Source organism: Pleurodeles waltl, chromosome 5 (assembly GCF_031143425.1).
Source record: "Pleurodeles waltl isolate 20211129_DDA chromosome 5, aPleWal1.hap1.20221129, whole genome shotgun sequence".
Taxonomy (NCBI): Eukaryota; Metazoa; Chordata; class Amphibia; order Caudata; family Salamandridae; genus Pleurodeles; species Pleurodeles waltl.
In genome coordinates, this window is record NC_090444.1 from 1,305,985,489 (window position 1) to 1,306,002,072 (window position 16,584).

The 16,584-nt window shown below is 48.0% G+C and overlaps 1 protein-coding gene across 1 annotated transcript in view; it reads right to left on the bottom strand.

Annotated features, from left to right (window-relative positions):
• Nucleotides 1-16,584, bottom strand: part of FBXL4 (F-box and leucine rich repeat protein 4) — a 207,489-nt gene that overhangs the window by 31,062 nt on the left and 159,843 nt on the right. Inside the window, exon 9 of the mRNA XM_069235535.1 lies at nucleotides 11,723-11,936. Within this exon, the coding sequence (XP_069091636.1) occupies nucleotides 11,723-11,936 (214 nt within the window). The remainder of the gene's footprint in view (nucleotides 1-11,722; nucleotides 11,937-16,584) is intronic.

Genomic DNA, 16,584 nt, shown 5'->3' on the forward strand with positions numbered 1-16,584 from the left:
ATGGTCTGACAAGCCCCCTCTCAGTATGCGAGAGTCCTGCCTTTGTGCTACGAGGTTGTGCGAAATAAGGAAATAGTCCAGTCGGTATTGGGTGCCGTGGACTGGAGATAAGAAGATATACTCCCTATCACTCGGGCGCATCAGCCTCCACGATTCCACCAGACTGTTGTCATGCATTACGTCGGACTGCAAGGCTCTGTCTCCGTTATTGAAGGTGTCCAAGGGCCCTGTCCTGTCTAGTACGGCATCTTGGGTTAGGTTCCAGTCCCCGCCGATAATGTACCGGGCAGCTCCAATCTCTGTCAAGAGACGGTTAATGCAGAGGAAAAATTGCCTCTTGGGACCTATTGGGGCATAGACGGATCCCATGCATAGCGAGGCGCCTCCCAACTTCAGTTTGGCAAATACGTATCGTCCTTCCGGGTCGGCCCATGATTTGGTAACTGTGAAGGGCAAGCTCTTTCGCAGCGATATCGTAGTCCCACTTTTCAGCGGCACCGTGTCCTGGTCCTCCAGGAGGGGGGGTGCTACAGCTGGATAGCGAGGTCCCTATCCCGTCCCTTCGTAGTTTATCATATTCGAGTCTGGTCAAGTGGGTTTCCTGAAGGAGGGCTATGTCTACTCGTTTGGTGTTAAGGTATGAAAGTATTTTCTTCTATTTAATGAAGTGGGTAAGACCGTTGACGTTCCAAGAGACAACCCGTAACAGGGCAGGTGAGGTATGCGTACGTCCAGCCATGGGAGAAAGCTATTAAAGGCGGTGGAGCGAGAGGTATAAAGAGGAGGAGAAGGAGGGCCAGGGAAGGGGTAGGGAAGGTGCGGGTGCTGTAGAATTTAGGACTGAGTGGCTTACGAGTGGGGAAATGGGGTGTGGAGGGGGAGAATAGAAGGAGAGGACGGTGAAATAGAGAGAGACACCAGGGAGGGGAGGAGGTGGAACGGACGGGAGGCAGGAGGTAAGAATGTAGAGTAAGTGTGTGGAGGGGAAGGAAGAGAAGAGAGAAAATAGGAAATAGAAAATAGAAGGGAAGATAAAAATAGGCAGGAAGGAAGGGGGGAGGGAGGAGGAGGAGAATGGAGCAAACTGGAGCCCCAGGAAACCTAAGCTTTAATCGGCATGTCTATACCCAGACCGTACTAGTCCTAGTGCGGGGCAAGGCCGGCCGGACTGCGGCCAGGGACCGGGGCGCAGCGCAGGGCCACCATTGTCCATTGATGCCACCTTCTCATGATCCCGGTGCCGGGTTCCTCCCCGGGAGGGGCATGTCGTGATAAGGTGTAGTTTGGCTTGATGTCCTCTAACAATGGGGGGAGAGGGGGTAAGACAACGCAGCGTCACACCGCCGAAGGACAGGCCCACCGAAGGGGAGGGGGAAGTGGAGGGGGGGGGGAACTGGTGGGACGAAATATAAGTGACTATGCCTAAATTTAAAGGGAGAGAAGATGTAGAGAACACCACAGGGACTGCAAAAATTGAGACATAACAATGAGAAATAATCAATCTGCACTGCACTCTTCACTATGTTAACAGCTATGTCATTAAAACCATTGCAAGGCTATAAGGCTTAAGGAGCATGAATTGTCCCACATGTCGTCAAACCCAACAGAGCGTGAAGAGTCTTCACAAGTCTATGCTGCTTGACCCCCATTTGGTGAATATAAGAAAACTTTGCCTGACAGGAATAACAAAGATATAATAAAAAACACCTAACATTATGTAGGAATGAAAAGAACTGTACTCAGCCAGTCGACGGGTCAGTAGAAGGTCCGCTGTTTCCAGGCCAAGGAGGGGCCATGTTCGCAAAGTTCTCAGTTCCAACTATCCCAGAGGATAAGGCAGGTTCAAGTGGGCTCCGCTAGGGGTCTTAAGGGGGAGTGGGAGTTGTCTCTATCCGCCACCTGCGTATGGAGCGCCACCGCATGCAGTACCTGTCCCCTGTCGTCGTGGCTGTGAAGGAGTCTCTCCAGGTCCCGTCCCCTGGGGCAGGGGAGAGTAGGTTGGTGGACAGACCGTGACCCTCCTGGGGCAAGGTCTTGAGAGGGAGTGTTCTGATCTGTAGCCATTGTGTCTCGGTGTGGAGTCGAGGTTGAAGAGTCTGTGAGAGGCAAACCATCCAAGAAAGAACGCAAGTCTTCCGGGTTGTAGAAGTCTTTGGATGCGCCGTTTTTTGTTATCCACATTCTCGCCGGGTCGAACAGGCCATATTTCACTTCCAGCTGGCGTAGTCGCCGATGGAGGGCCAGGAATGCCCTACACTGGTCACTGGTTTCCTTGGATAAATCTGCCGATATTCGAATTGTGTGTCCGTCTAGCTGACAGGGGCCTTGAGTATGTGCTTTCTGTATGAGTTGATGGCCTGTGTATGGCAAAGAAGACAGGCTATGATCGGCCGGGGCGAGCGTCTGTACCGGTTCTTCGGGGGCCCAGTCTACGGGCTCTTTGGAACTCCAGGGGTGGCTCAAAGGTAGTGCCAGTCAGCCTAGGCAGAGTGTCTCGTAGGAATCTATGGAGGTCCTCGCCCTCAATGTTTTCAGGAAATCCTATGAAACGGACGTGGTCTCTTCGGCTCCTGTCTTCCAAGTCCGTCAAATTGCTACAAAGAAAGAGGAGTTCCTGATCTCTGTCCTGGAAAGAAGAGGCGTGCGCCTCCACTTTTGACACTCATTGTTCCAATCCAAGGATGTGTGTCTGAAAGCTTGCAATTTCCGTATGGATGGATTTTGTTTCCGCCACCACTGAAACCATTGCATTATCCATCCCCTCCAATCTATGGCCAACTGCCGAAATTTCATGAAGGATACGGTCCATTGTGGGCTCCTGGGCTGGGTCCGCCATCTCTTGGTGTGTGGCAGAGGGCTGTGTCGCTGTCGGCAGAGGGACCCCCTTCGCCTGGAGTAAGGCCTCAGAGAAGAGTAACTGCTTTGCCGGCTTGCCCGTGTTCTTGTGGGACGACCGTCCGCCGGGCATCTCCGGCCTTCGTCGTGGGGTATGGTGACGACAGCAAGGAGGGGGGAGCACCAGAAGTTTCAGAGGCCCTCTCCTGAGGCTGCAGCTGGTCCCACTTCGCGTGCACGGGGAGATGGTTGGGGGATAGGAGGGTGGATAAGCTGAAGGGTTTCCAGCCTCACCGTGGCTTAGCCGGTGGGTAATTCCGCCCCCCTCAGGGCCGTTGTGTCGCCCGTGCTCCGGCAGTGGAAGGAGGTCGCAGTCCGAAGGGGGGGGAAGGTGTCTGGTGCAATGGCGAAGGGGCGACTGGTCACGATCTGTAGGCTCAGCGTGCCTGTGCCAGGGTACTCCGGGGGAGAGGGAGTACCGTGTCCTTTTTTATCGTGATGTGGGCCATCCTCCGTAGGTCTCTGCAATAGGCGTAGCACTGGTACCCACCTCCCCTTGATGCACAGTGGGTCCACCAGATCATGACCACAGAAACGGGGCAGGGGCGAAGTTTAGCTGGCAGCCCAATGAGGATGTCAGTCAGACCGTGGTGGTAGGCGCTGACTTGCGCGTGCTGTTAGTTTCTCCAAGGCTCTCCATCTCAGGGCGCGTAGTGTGGGGGGGGGGGGCAGACAGGCTATGTCCAGCAGGTATGACAGTGTGTCCAGCAGTAAAGTATAAGAAGTAGGAAGTAGACCGACCTGTCTGTCCGTACTCCGTCGTGGCCCCTGATATTTCACTGGTTCACTGGTTCGCTGTCCCTCCTCGTTGTCAGCCGGGCGTGTGGGGGACGGGGGAAGGCATGCAGGGGGGAGTAGAGAGGCCCCCAGTGGGAGGGAAAGGCAAAGTCTCTTCTCCTCTTTCTCTTTCAGGGCACCCAGCTGCTTGCGAGGCTCTTAACGGTTCTCGGTGACCCCCCCCCCGGGAGGGCGTTGTTGTGCCCGTTTCGGGAGGCGGGCCCCAGTTCACAGGGCGTCGTGGCTCTGAGGTTCCGGCCTCACGGAGCTCTCTTCCTGCCCTCGCCTCGCGCAGCGCCCCAGCGGGGTGGGGTCGGCAGGGGTTTAAAGAATGAAGAGCTCAGGGATGCTCCCTCCGTTCCTGAGCCTTGCTGCTGCCCTTGGCGGCGTCAGGTCTCGATACTGCCAGAGGCCGCAGCTCTGAGTTCCCTCCCCGGGCAGCCCCGCCTCTGCGCCGATTTCTCCAGAGCCCCTGCTCCGCAACTCTCACGGGAGGCGGCTCCACCCGTCCAGCACCTTCCGATCTACTTTGAGCCCCCGGGGGGAATGTTCACATCCCCGCAGCGTCTCCATCCCCGGCCCGGCCCGGCTGCCTCGCGGAGCACATAAATCAGGCGGCCATCGCGCCCCGTGGCCAGACCACACCCCCAATGCATTACTTCCGGTTATGCCCTAAGCAGTTCGAATTTCTTTAGAAGGTGTTGTTCTTCTGCTTCAAGCATTACAGAATGACTTGGACTCCATTAAATATTGGTCCTGAACTGCGCTTGAAGGAAGCTAGTACCTGAAATCCATAAGGTGCCAGTTTGTTCCCCCAAACTCTGCAGAGATTACAACGATTGTTGGTTAGGGCTAGGCTGGTGCCTGGAAGAAATGACCAATGCCAATGCCTGTTAGATATAGCTCCAGGTTTTGCAGGAGTCTGTGAAAGCACAAAATCTACACAGCCAATGTGCAAGTCTTCTGCTTGCACACACATGCACTCGAACAGGTGGTAATATTGCAATGGTTATTGTTATAAAGTATGTTTCTTGTATAAACAGTCATCTTTCAATGGTTTAGGTATAAAGTGTAAAAACATTCAGTCATGGCTGATCACATGTGCATCCACAAGCATGGGCTGTTGTCTTTTAAAGGTTTTTAAATAGTTTTTATGCCAGAGTGGGAAACCCCATTTAAAGACCACTGCTCACAGCAATGCCCTTACATTGTGCAACGTATGACTAACCACAAGTGGTCCAGCAGCAGTGTGTGAGGACCTGCCGGGTACTCAAGCAACCTTTTTTTGAGGAAAATTACATTATGTACAGGCAAAATCTCTCACAGTGAGTTGAACAATTGGTGGGTAGAATTATTATGTGAACGACACATGGAGGAAGAACGCTGACCAAAAGCCCTTGAGTGTATGTATATGATTTTTTAAAAATAGTTTTTCTCTAAGGTCTGTCCTAACAAGGCATGCATGCTCAGCCTCTCCCAGTCTCCAAATTCCCTCACTATGCACAACCAACATTATGAAGAAACTGAATTTAGTGACACAAATAGCAGGGAGAGCTGGACCTGCTTTCCTATTCTGACCGCATGGCCTGGTATCGCTGAGGCCTCCGCCATTGCTAATAAAACCCTCTCCCACCAACACCTGCTCTCCAACCCACCGGTTAGACAAAACAAAACTTCACAGAGTTTTTTAATTAAGGGGATGTGAAACGCCCGGTCGTATTTATTAAACATAACAAAGCAGAACCTTTTTCATTTAGGAAAAACACACACATTTCCAATGTTTATTCGCAGCAACCCTCCATATTTACAGCTCTATTACAAATGTTAATGACTAACCTTAACAGAGACACTATACATCAGATTACCTAGCACTATCTAAAAATGTTGTTCCTGCGTAGCACAGTTGAGGCCTGTGAGTGAGATCATGACTGTCCTGTTGGTGTCTCCTGCTCTAGAACCTACCCTTTTCCTATGGTGGGTCCATCCTCAAGGGAGGACCCCACCTGCATCCCCTCCTGGGGTACACCTGTGCAGGAGGCCTGCCAGCCCGCCAGGATACCTGCCTTAGGCATCCCCTACATCCATCATTACCCCCCCAAGGGCCAGTGCTAGCTTTGTTACAACTGCACATGCATGGGTGGTTGGCCAGATGCCAGCGTTCACTCGCAACCCCCTGCACTCCTGACTCCTCAGTTCGAGTCCCTGTCACCGCGACATCACTGTCATGCTTACTTAAGGAAAAGGTATGCCTTATATGGCCCCGAATTGTCCCACCAATCATGACCTCGGCCGACACAGGCTAGCATAGTTCACCTGCTATCTGGCCTCCCCCCCAAACAACCATATTACTGTGCGTCGTAGATTAATGATGTTATCAAGTTCTGAAGAAACACCTCATTCCCAATTTTGGCCAGCGTATCCCAGCCATTTATGCAACCACGGGATATAGATGACAACTTGGGCGACCTGAAGTGCTTACCAATTTTGTTATTTATATGCTCCATTTTCGCCCGGGCTGAGTTACCATCCCCCAAGTACTATCTGGAAAATATGGGACCACGCCAGCACTGCTTGAGGGACATGCCTTGTCAGCAAACTAATCTCAGAGAGCAACAACTGAAAACAGATGCTTTTAGCCACTGTGCACCAAATCGTTACCACCAAGAAGCCCCATGGTGGACCCATGGGGCGTGCAAACCCTTGGATAGGAATGTGTCCAGAGAAGTTCTCAAGTGGGCCAGCCACAGTTCTCCTCCACCATAAAAGGACGGCTGACTCGCCCTAGCAGCAAAACCACCTGCCACATATACCTCCTTTGCGTGCCACAAGTAAGCATGTCCAAAACCATCACACCTGTAATTTCTGTCACCTCCGCATTGACAGAGGCATCCACAAAAAACAGTCACTTACCCAAGTGTCCAAAGCCCACCACCTGCATTCGCATGAGAAAAAAGAAAAGTGAGCAGACTAGGATCAAGTGTAACCACTACATGTGCAGTCAAACACAGCCCTTGCAGCATTTCAAAGACCACCAGCCAATTTTTCACACTGCTGAGCCTGACAGCCCTCAATGTTGTTGCAGCAGCGGCTGCACCTATTCTAAAGGCACAAGACCCACACTCTGGAGGGCCATTCCCTGCCACAGGCAATGCCAGGTTTAGCCCTCTACAGAACTGGTATTTGGGCCCAATGTGCTAGAAATGACTCGACATTTACCCCTGGGACAACATGCAATACCTGGGGCCTTATGCAAAATGATTTGGTTGCTAATACCAACCTGTTCCACCTTGGAGCAGGGGATATTAATCACCAACTACTGAATATTGAACAGCTGCAACCCCTCTTACAGCTTACTAGAATAGCCCCAAAACACTGACCCCCTGTTGCATAAGTGAAAAGCCCCATTTCCTCACTGGTTCAGGGATGACCAGGCCACCTTCCCATTAAAATCCTGCAGAATTGTCTCCCAAATTCTTATATCCTGCCTGACCTCACAGGACAATCTGCTGTGATGGTGCTTCACCTTTAGGCCAGAGAAGACTTGGGCAATGGACTGTGAGTAGGGGTGCCCCAGCGTAATGATCCTCATGCGAAATTCAGTTGCCCCACTAAAACCTGTAACTGGTGCAGTGTGACATTCCTGGCCCCCATGCATGCTTGCAGGGCTGGAGATAAGGCGTTCACCTTCTCCAATGAAAGCCTTGAGACCCCCGCCACAGTATCCAGCCCTATGATCAGGCATTTGATCGTGGTCACAGGCCCCCGGCATCTTGCCACGTACACCAGTGGAACCTCCCATTCTCCTGTCAAATCACGGAAAGACTGCAAGGCCTTGGCACACCTCCCTGTTCTGGGTGGCCCCATGAAGAGAAAGCTGTTGAGGTAGTGCACCAACCATTTCTGCCTGAACGAGCTCACTGTCTACAACATTACCTGACTGCCCACCGCCTCTCCGGCAGTCAAAACACGAGTAGCAATCTTTGGGAGTATTAGGTCCAATTAGCATAGTTTGGTTCTCGGAGCTGAAGCCAGATACCTCTGAGTGAACAAATGCCCCAAAACTAAAGTCTAAGAAAACTTTACAGACAACTGTACTTGGGTCTCCCCACCATATCCGTTTGTACAGTAACAAGTAAATTATGACCAATTGTACTGCAAAGTCATATGTCTATTCTCCACTAGTTTTTGTGTTATACTAACACACTGAAGTTATTTTGAGACTACAGTGAGCACCGAAATCAATTAACAATCTTTCCAGCTCACCTTCACCAAAAAGTATGGCAGAAGGTAAAAAGGCTTTAAAGCACAGGTCATCCACCGATAATTCTACTCAAAGAAGATTACTTGTTGTCAGCATCTACCCGCCTTACATGTATGCAGGACAAGAAGAGCTGATCCCTGAAAGGCTATTTTGACAGGCCTCATAATCTGCAATGAAATATGCTTTGAAACGGCAAAACGTAGACTTTCTGACTTGAAAAAATGTCCTGGGTAGCTACGAAGAAAAGATCTCCTCTCCGACTGGACCATCCAGCAGCATCTATGCCGTTAATTAGGCAATTTCCCAAAAGGTCCTAGGGACGAAAGCGAATTCGATCAGCTGGAGAAGAACCACTCCCCACAACTTGCCGATAGTGTGGTTCACATGATATTTAAAAACAGGAGCAGAAAAGGCGCCATAGATGTCTCACACCCAAATAACAACGCTTCCTAGTTATGCACCCGACAGGCAGGAATATTTAAACTGGCTCTCTGCCTATTTTTCCTCTGGGTGCCGCCATGAGGATACATTTAAAACATGGTGAAGATAATTCTTTCACCAAAAACAAGAGCAAAACCATGACTTACCATTCGAGTGTTTGACCGAGCTTCTATCGCTCCCTAGCAAAGAACAGAAGCCTCCCTACCAGCGTGTTAGCAGGGTAAGGCAATTGGTGAGCATGGAAGGAAAATATGAAGGTAATCATTTTACTGCGCTGGTCGCTCTACGCAAGAAAATATTTCCCAGCGCTGTTGGGGATACTCAACTACACTGTGCTGGAGCCCAGAAAGAGATTTAATAATTATAAAGTAGCACTATTTACTGCCTTTTTGCAGCAACTACCATTGATCATTTCAAATAAGGATGAATAAAGCGTAACCAAGCATTGGCCAAGCAGAGAAACCCCACTCTGTCCCCGATGGAGCCATGGCTCCACGCAGTCAGTTGTAGAGCCACGTGTCCACTGCCCGGACCCTCACCACCTAACCGCTGCTCCGGCATCAGCCGGTTCAGACCTTCCAGTCAAAATATACTCACTTACGCTTTGTCTACACTGAACTCACTCAGCGCTGATGGGCACTACCTGACCTGCTGACTGGCTGCACAAGCTGCTTGCAAAGTCCTGAGGCGTCACAAAGAAATTCTTCTTCCCCCATAGAGTCGTGGATAGCGCTCAGGCGAGGAGGAGGGAAAGACCTGCTTACGGCCTCGCTGCACCTTTTATGGGCAAGGCCACCACGCATTCTGAGGGCACCTGATCTAAGTGCATCCAGGGCCACGTACCAGGAAAGCCTAACTGCTGCCTGCCTTATTCGCGTGCGGTGGTGCACAGTGCCGCTGACCCCAGCTGTGGCCCGGCGGGGCTTGCCATATGTGTGGCTCCCCCAGTTCGGGGGAGCCTTAATCATTTGTGAAAATAAATACAGTGGAGGCATCAGATTCTTTTCAATCTGGAATAATAGTAACATCAATACGTCAGTCAGTCAGCTTTATTTGGTTTAAAAAGCAACAAACCCTAAAAACACAACTGGTAAAATTTATACATACAATTATAAACATACATATCATACAACAATCATATCAAACTACCATAAACAAAATCTAAAAAGTACTCACAAAAAGATACTCCATATCGCTTCCTATTAGACAGTGGGTATCTAATGTAGTTCTCCGTCACCAAACGTCCTCAGGGAACTTTGTTGTAAAAAAAACTAATGCTAGTTTGTAATGTCTAAAATTGGCATCATGCAAATTGGCACTAAAATTGTTTCTAAAAGAGTCCAGTATAATATTCTAAAAAGCATAAAATGAGGTTTGCCTTCTTCTGAGACACTGTCACGGGGGGATTTAGGAGGGTCTGCAAACCAAGAACCTTTCACGTGAAACACCACTAAAAAATGTACAGTAATAAAACAAAGACGAGTAATATAAAATTTGTGCTCGGAGTCAGAAATGGTGAAAAGAAAAAAATCTAATCTCGGTGTTAAATTAATCGACCAGTAATGACTGACTGTCTTCAATTCACATGACTCCCTCAAGTGGGTCTCTTGTTGAAATTTTAAAAATACCTTTTTGACAAAGTCCATAGATTTATTTCCTAAGTATTAAGGATTAAAAAAGAACTTGGGGACCCCCAGGCCGATAAAATCTGACGGCACAATGAAAGCCATGGCATGGCAGATGCATTGTCTAGGGATAAAGTTAGCAATAATCATGTTTGATGGGCTCTCTTCCGGGGATCTTCCATACCCTTCCAAACAACAAAGGGGGTTGGGCTACGTCTTCCAGAAAAACCAGCCCACCTTCTAAGAGGCATATACAAGTAGGAGAGTAATGTGGAACAGCAAGTAAGCTAATAAGAACTTGTTGTCCACCCTCTGTAGCTGTTCAGCACTTACATAACCTAGCGCCGTAACAACCCATTGCAACACATTTATTTACTCTTATAGATGAGTATAATTTCCCTCACCGGTTTATGACCCAAACTATATGCAAAACAGGTTACAGACTCAATCGATCTTTGAAGGTGATGTGCCCTAAGTTTAAGCAAGGGGTCCCAAGCAGCCGCGGCCCATCCTTTAGGACAGAGGGGCCACGCCCCCCCACCTTTTGCCCCTCATGAAGAGTGCCTGTCAGGCTGAGCAAAGGTCAGCCTGACAGACACTCTTCATGTTCAGATCAGATTTGCGCAGACTCCTGGCTGCCTGAGCTGAACTTTGCTGAGCTGAAGTGGTCACAGCTCCTATGAGTGTGACCTCCTCAGCTCAGCAAAGGTGCCTCGAGGCCCTTTCTCTCGGTGACGAGGGGAAGCGTCACCCATTGACTTCGACCTGGGCGCTTCAGGTTTAAGCCCTGAGGCGCCCAGGGCGAGTGTCAATTAGTGAAACCTCGTCACAAAGTGGGGAGGTGTCAGCAGACTCACTGACCCTATCCCACTCAGTGACGAAGTTTGGACTGCTGTCCCAACCCTCCGTAGACCTCCGAGGCTCGAGGTAAGTGTGTGTGGGTGAAGGTAAGTGTGTGTGTGTGTGTGTGTGTGTGGGTGGGTGTTTTAAATGAATTTTTGGTGCGTGCGTGTATGTTTGAATGTTGAGTGTTGTGAATGGATGTGCGTGCATGTGTGAATGAATGAGTGTGAGTGTGCTGCCCGCCCCCTCCCTCCTGACGAGTCGACGAGAATGCCCAAATAGGCAAACTTTCGAACATTGGCAACCTCGGCTCTATTAATCAAAAAGGTCTTTGTTTTAACAATTCTTGGTCCACGCCTCAAACTAAATATTTGATTTAGATCAGTCTTCAGACCAAGAGCATTCATAAAAGATCTAAAAGCTTCCAATAGGGCATAAGGCCTATTTGCGGTTCTTGCTATGAGAAGTGCATCATCTGTGTACACAAATACTAGAACTGAGCCATTCCCAACAAAAAAAAATGAAACTTAAGTTTTAAATATCAAACTAGAGTTCAAATTACTGTACGGCAACCTAAAGGAATCACTACTAAAAAAATATTTTCATTTTATGTCTTCATTATGTGAGTATATTGGATTAATATATTTATGCAAAGTCTCCTTGACCCTCAATACACAAAATCTTTTCATTCAAAACACAAAGCCAGACCTATGTGCTACAAAAGACGTTGGGCTTATTCTCTAGTAATGGCAATTCTAAAAAAAAACATAAGGATACAGGGTGAAAGAACGGAATGAACATACAAAGGATTAAGAAAAAATACTGTGTTCTTTCCAAATCCAGTGCACATGTGGGAAAAGGTTGATCAAACTGCACCTACCTCTACTTTTGTTCGATAAAGTACAAGACGCCGTAGGCCACACACTTTGGAAATGTGGTTGAAAGCTTGAGGGGGTAACTTATCACAGGAGGCAAGGTTTAACTCCTGAAGATTTGGACACATATCTGCGATGATCTGCAGGCAACCTTCATTAAGAAAATGACCACAGGCTAACTCCAGACGCACTAGTTCCGATCCACAGACTTTCAAAAAGCTGCGGGAAAGAAAAACAAAAGCCTTTTACACGCGGGTTTTTTTTTGTTTAATACAATTAGTTTGGCTGCAGGATTTTTCCAGTTGCATACATATTACTGAATAAACAAAACAATAAATACAACTCTAAACTCAATGTAAGCATAACAATATTTGTTACGTTATACAGACGTATTCCTAAACCACTCCCCTCTATTGACCCAGTGTTCCGAATTTGGTTCTCGTGAAACAACACAACATTTTGATTTTATGTAGAGATTCAGAGAGGAGACAACAATTGGTTAATAAAATCCTAACTTTCCAAAAAAAAACAAAAAAAACAATGTTTTGAAGCTCAAAATGTCCATAAATGGGCCAAACACAGGGCCTCCTTTCAAAACCTCACAGCACGTGGCCATCGGCCATGCGGAATGGGAAATACTGATATGGGGTGAAGCAAAGCCCTTGGCCAAAAGTGAGGTGATATTCCATAAAATAAATAACAATATACAACACTTTAGTAAAGAACAAATACGCAAACAAACTGTGTTAACTGATGTTAGACTAAGGTGCAACTATATATACACACCACCACTTACAAATAGGTGAAGGGTGGAAGTGGATCTGCTGCCGGTAACGTGATAGGAGAGGGCACCCTGGAGGATAGCTTATTGACTTTTATTTTGTTTTGATTTGATTCGCTATCTGTTTGGTAGGTATACGTACAGTGGGGGCTCTCAGCGCTTATCAGGGGATATTCCCATTTGTGTTAACAGTGACTGCCAGCTAAACCTGCATGAAACATCATGGTTCATATCACTACTTCTCTAAGATTGTATTTCTTGTTGGTACATACTCTCGTCAGTTTCTACTTTGTATGCACAAAATGGGGGTTACGTCTATGTGAGAAATTGGGTTACCGGGATAATTGGGTTCTGAGCCCTGGCCAAGCAGCAACCACAATCCATGTCAGAATAAGGCACAAACAAACCCTAAATTATCCTGTGTTCAGCCCTGAGGTAGCTTGGTACAGAGCACACAGGCTTAAGTTAGAGGCAATGTGTAAAGAATTTATTTGTGCAACACTTCAAACGTTAGCAGGGTGAAAACAAAAAATCATCCCACACCAGGTCAGAAAAATAGAGCAAAATGTATTGAATAAATAAGACCAAACTGACAAAAATCCAATCGGTAGAAACTGAGTTATGAATTTTTGAGGTATAAAATAGTGCTCAAAAGTACAAAGCAGCAATTGCTTTTATTTGGCCACGCTGGACTGGATCAAAGTCAAAAGTTCAGGCCGATAGTGATTCAGCACAGGCCTGATACAGTCCCACTGAAGTTTTACCATCTCAAATTTTGTGCCAAGAATCCTGTTTGCATTGGAGAGGGCAGCGAGGCGCAAGGAGAGTGTTGCAGGAGGCAGTCAGCATGCCACAAAGAGCAGGCTGGGTGTTTTAGATTTGCGGGCTGAAGCTTTGATCTGGCAGTCCCCCTGAGCAGTTGATGCTGCAGTGCGGAGAGTAGGCTAGCGCTATGCTGCGATGATTTTCAGTGCGAGAAGGGCAGTCGCTAAGAGCCCAAAAGCTTGAGTTTAGCTCGCTGACCCACATCAAGGTTTCAGGATCTGAGGGGCACTACTTGAGGGGTCACACACTCGCTGTAGATGATCCAGGAGCTGGTCGGGAGCCTTTTATGTCTCTGAGATTCAGATCAGAAGACCAACAAATTAGCCCTTGGAGTCACTCTAGGATCCTGGGCTCAAGATGAAGTTGTAGGGCCGATGCTTCTTCCCCAGGCAAGAGGGTAGCAGGTCAGCACAGCAGGGCAGCAGTTCCTTTAGACCAGCAGTCCAGCAGAGTGGCAGTCCTTGGAGCAGCACAGCAGTCCTTTCCCTGGCAGAGCATCCACAGGCCTAAAACTGTACAGAAGAGTCGGTGTTTGTGGTCTTTCTTCTTTACCCTGGAGCCCTGGATCTGGAAGGTGGGAGACGATTTTAGATATTGTCTTTAAAGTGCATGGAACTTTCTGCCTCTCCTGCCCTGGCTCCAAGCTGGCTTAAGTAACAATGCACGTTGTTGAATAAAAAAGACCAAAAATGAAAAAATCCAATCAGTAGAAACTAAGTTATGAATTTTTAAAGAATAAAGTATAAAATGGCACCTAAAAGCACAAAGGGGCAATCGCTGTTATTGGGCCACGCTGGACCGGATCAAAGTCAAAAGTTCAGGCCGATAGTGATGCAGCACAGGCTGGATACAGTCCAACTGAAGTTTTACCTACTCAAGTTTTATGCCAACAATCCGTTTGCATTGGAGAAGGCAGCGAGGAGCAAGGAGAGCACTGCAGGAGGCAGGCGGCATGCCACAATAAGCAGGCTGGGCGTTGCAGACTGGCGGGCTGGAGCTTTGCTCGGGTAGTCTTCCTGAACAGTCGATGCTGCAGTGCGGAGAGTAGGCTAGCACCATGCTGCGTTGATTTTTGGTGCGAGAGGGGCGGTTGATAAGAGCCCAAAAGCTTGATTTTAGCTCGCTGACCCACATCAAGGTTTCAGGACCTGAAGGGCACCACTTTGGGGTGAAAACTCACTGCAGATGGGCCCAGGAGCTGGTTGTGAGCCTTTAATGTCTCTGAGGCTCAGAACAGAAGACCCGCATATTAGCCCTTGGAGTCACTCTAGGGTCCGGAGTTCAAGATGAAGTTGTAGGTCCAATTCTTCTTCCCCAGGCAAGAGAGCAGCAGGTCAGCACAGCAGGGCAGCAGTTCCTTTAGACCAGCAGTCCAGCAGAGTGGCAGTCCATGTAGCAGCACAGCAGTCCTTTTCCCTGGCAGAGCATCCGCAGGCCTAAAATAGTACAGAAGAGTTTGCGTTTGAGGCCTTTCTTCTTTACCCTGGAGCCCTGGTTTTGGAAGGTGGGAGACGATTCTAGATAGTGGCTTTAAAGTGCATGGAACTTTCTGCCTCTCCTGCCCTGGCTCCAAGCTGGCTCAAGTGACAATGCAAGGTCGTTAAGCCCTTTGTATGAAGGCAGAGCACAGGCTATTCAGGTGTAAGTGGGGCTGTGTGCAGCTCCGCTCTCCTCTCCCATCCTGACGACAGATGGACAACTCAGGCACACCTAATCCCTCTACTGTGACGATGTCTGAGAAGAATTCACAAAGTGCAACTGTGAGTTGCTCCTTGTCATGAGACCCAAGAGAGGCTTTCGGCACAAAAGGGCGAAGGGCAGGAAAATACCAACTTTCTAAAAGTGGCTTTTTTAAAATTGTAACAAAAAAATAAACGAGCATTTGCAATGCAATCGATCTCGCGTTTGTTCGAGTTAAAGCTGTTAGCATTGTAAACTCCTAACCGGACTTTTCTTGCCACAAACTGAAAAGTAAAATAGTTTCACATAAGCGAGCCGACAGCCGCCATGAGCACAAAGCAAACACACAAAAGGCAACAGAAGTTTGCTTGCAGTGAAAAGTATCGGCAAAAGTGCAATCATCCATGTAACTGGCAAAAGTGCAATTAAGCATGTAACTGGCAAAAGTGCAATTATCCATATAACCGGTAAAAGTGCAAATATCCATGTAACAGGGTCGATGTCATGCAAAGCGTTCTAGTACTGCCCGCGAGATCACGCTGCCTACGAAATAAAGTGAAAATGTAGTGCAGAAACCATATGGAAAACATGGAGCCTCATACGTTTCAGTAGTTGGCCGGTGCACTCGAGGTGGGCTAAACACTGAAAAAGGCATGATGTATACATGCCTTTCACTAGTTAAGTCAAGCTAATCTTAAAAGGCAAGCCCACGAACCAACCAAACTGATGGGCTTGACATAGGCGTGGTTAAAAGCCTCACAGAGAGATTATACCAGGGACAGAGCGCTTTGCGCTTGACCCTAAAAATCATACTTTACCTTTAAAGAGTGTTTATCATTATAATTTCATAGACACCGAACACAACAATCATCAGCTCCCAACTGGAAATAACAGCTTATTAAATGTAATAAAGAATCCCCAATGTTATCCTTTGTGAGGGGTAGGTCTCACAGTAGGGAAAAACACAGTTAGGAATTTTTAACTGCCAGGACATGTACATGTCAAGCCTTTTTACTACACACCAACCTGCCCTGTGAGATGCCTCGGGCCTACCTTAGGGGTAACTTACATATAATAAAATGAGAGTTTAAGACTTGGCAGGGGACACAAAACTGCCATTTTAGAATGAAAAAACATTTCTTCACCCCTTGCTCCAAGGTGCTGAAAATAATCTGCAAAATAAACTGAGCTGCAGTGAGGCCCCCGTCAGACTGCCACTCCTCCCATGTACCACAGATCAATCAAGGACACCCATGGTTTGGGCTCTACAGTGGCTCTCCACCAGGCTATATCTTATACTAACGGGTGCAAGATGGCATTCGTATACAGCACTTACTGTCATCATGTATGTGCTTTTGAACCTTCATCTGACAACCCGTATAGCTTCTTTATAGTCCATTGCCTCTGCTTCATATCAGGTAGCATCTGTACCCAAAGAAAGGTCCCCTGCAGCTTCTGTACTAAGCAAACCTGTGCCCACTGCAAACCCAATGTAACCCATTTCTCATACTTGACTCGCATAAACAGAAGCTTCAAGATTAAGGGGTCTATTGTGTTCAAAATCTGTAGCAAACAGGACTT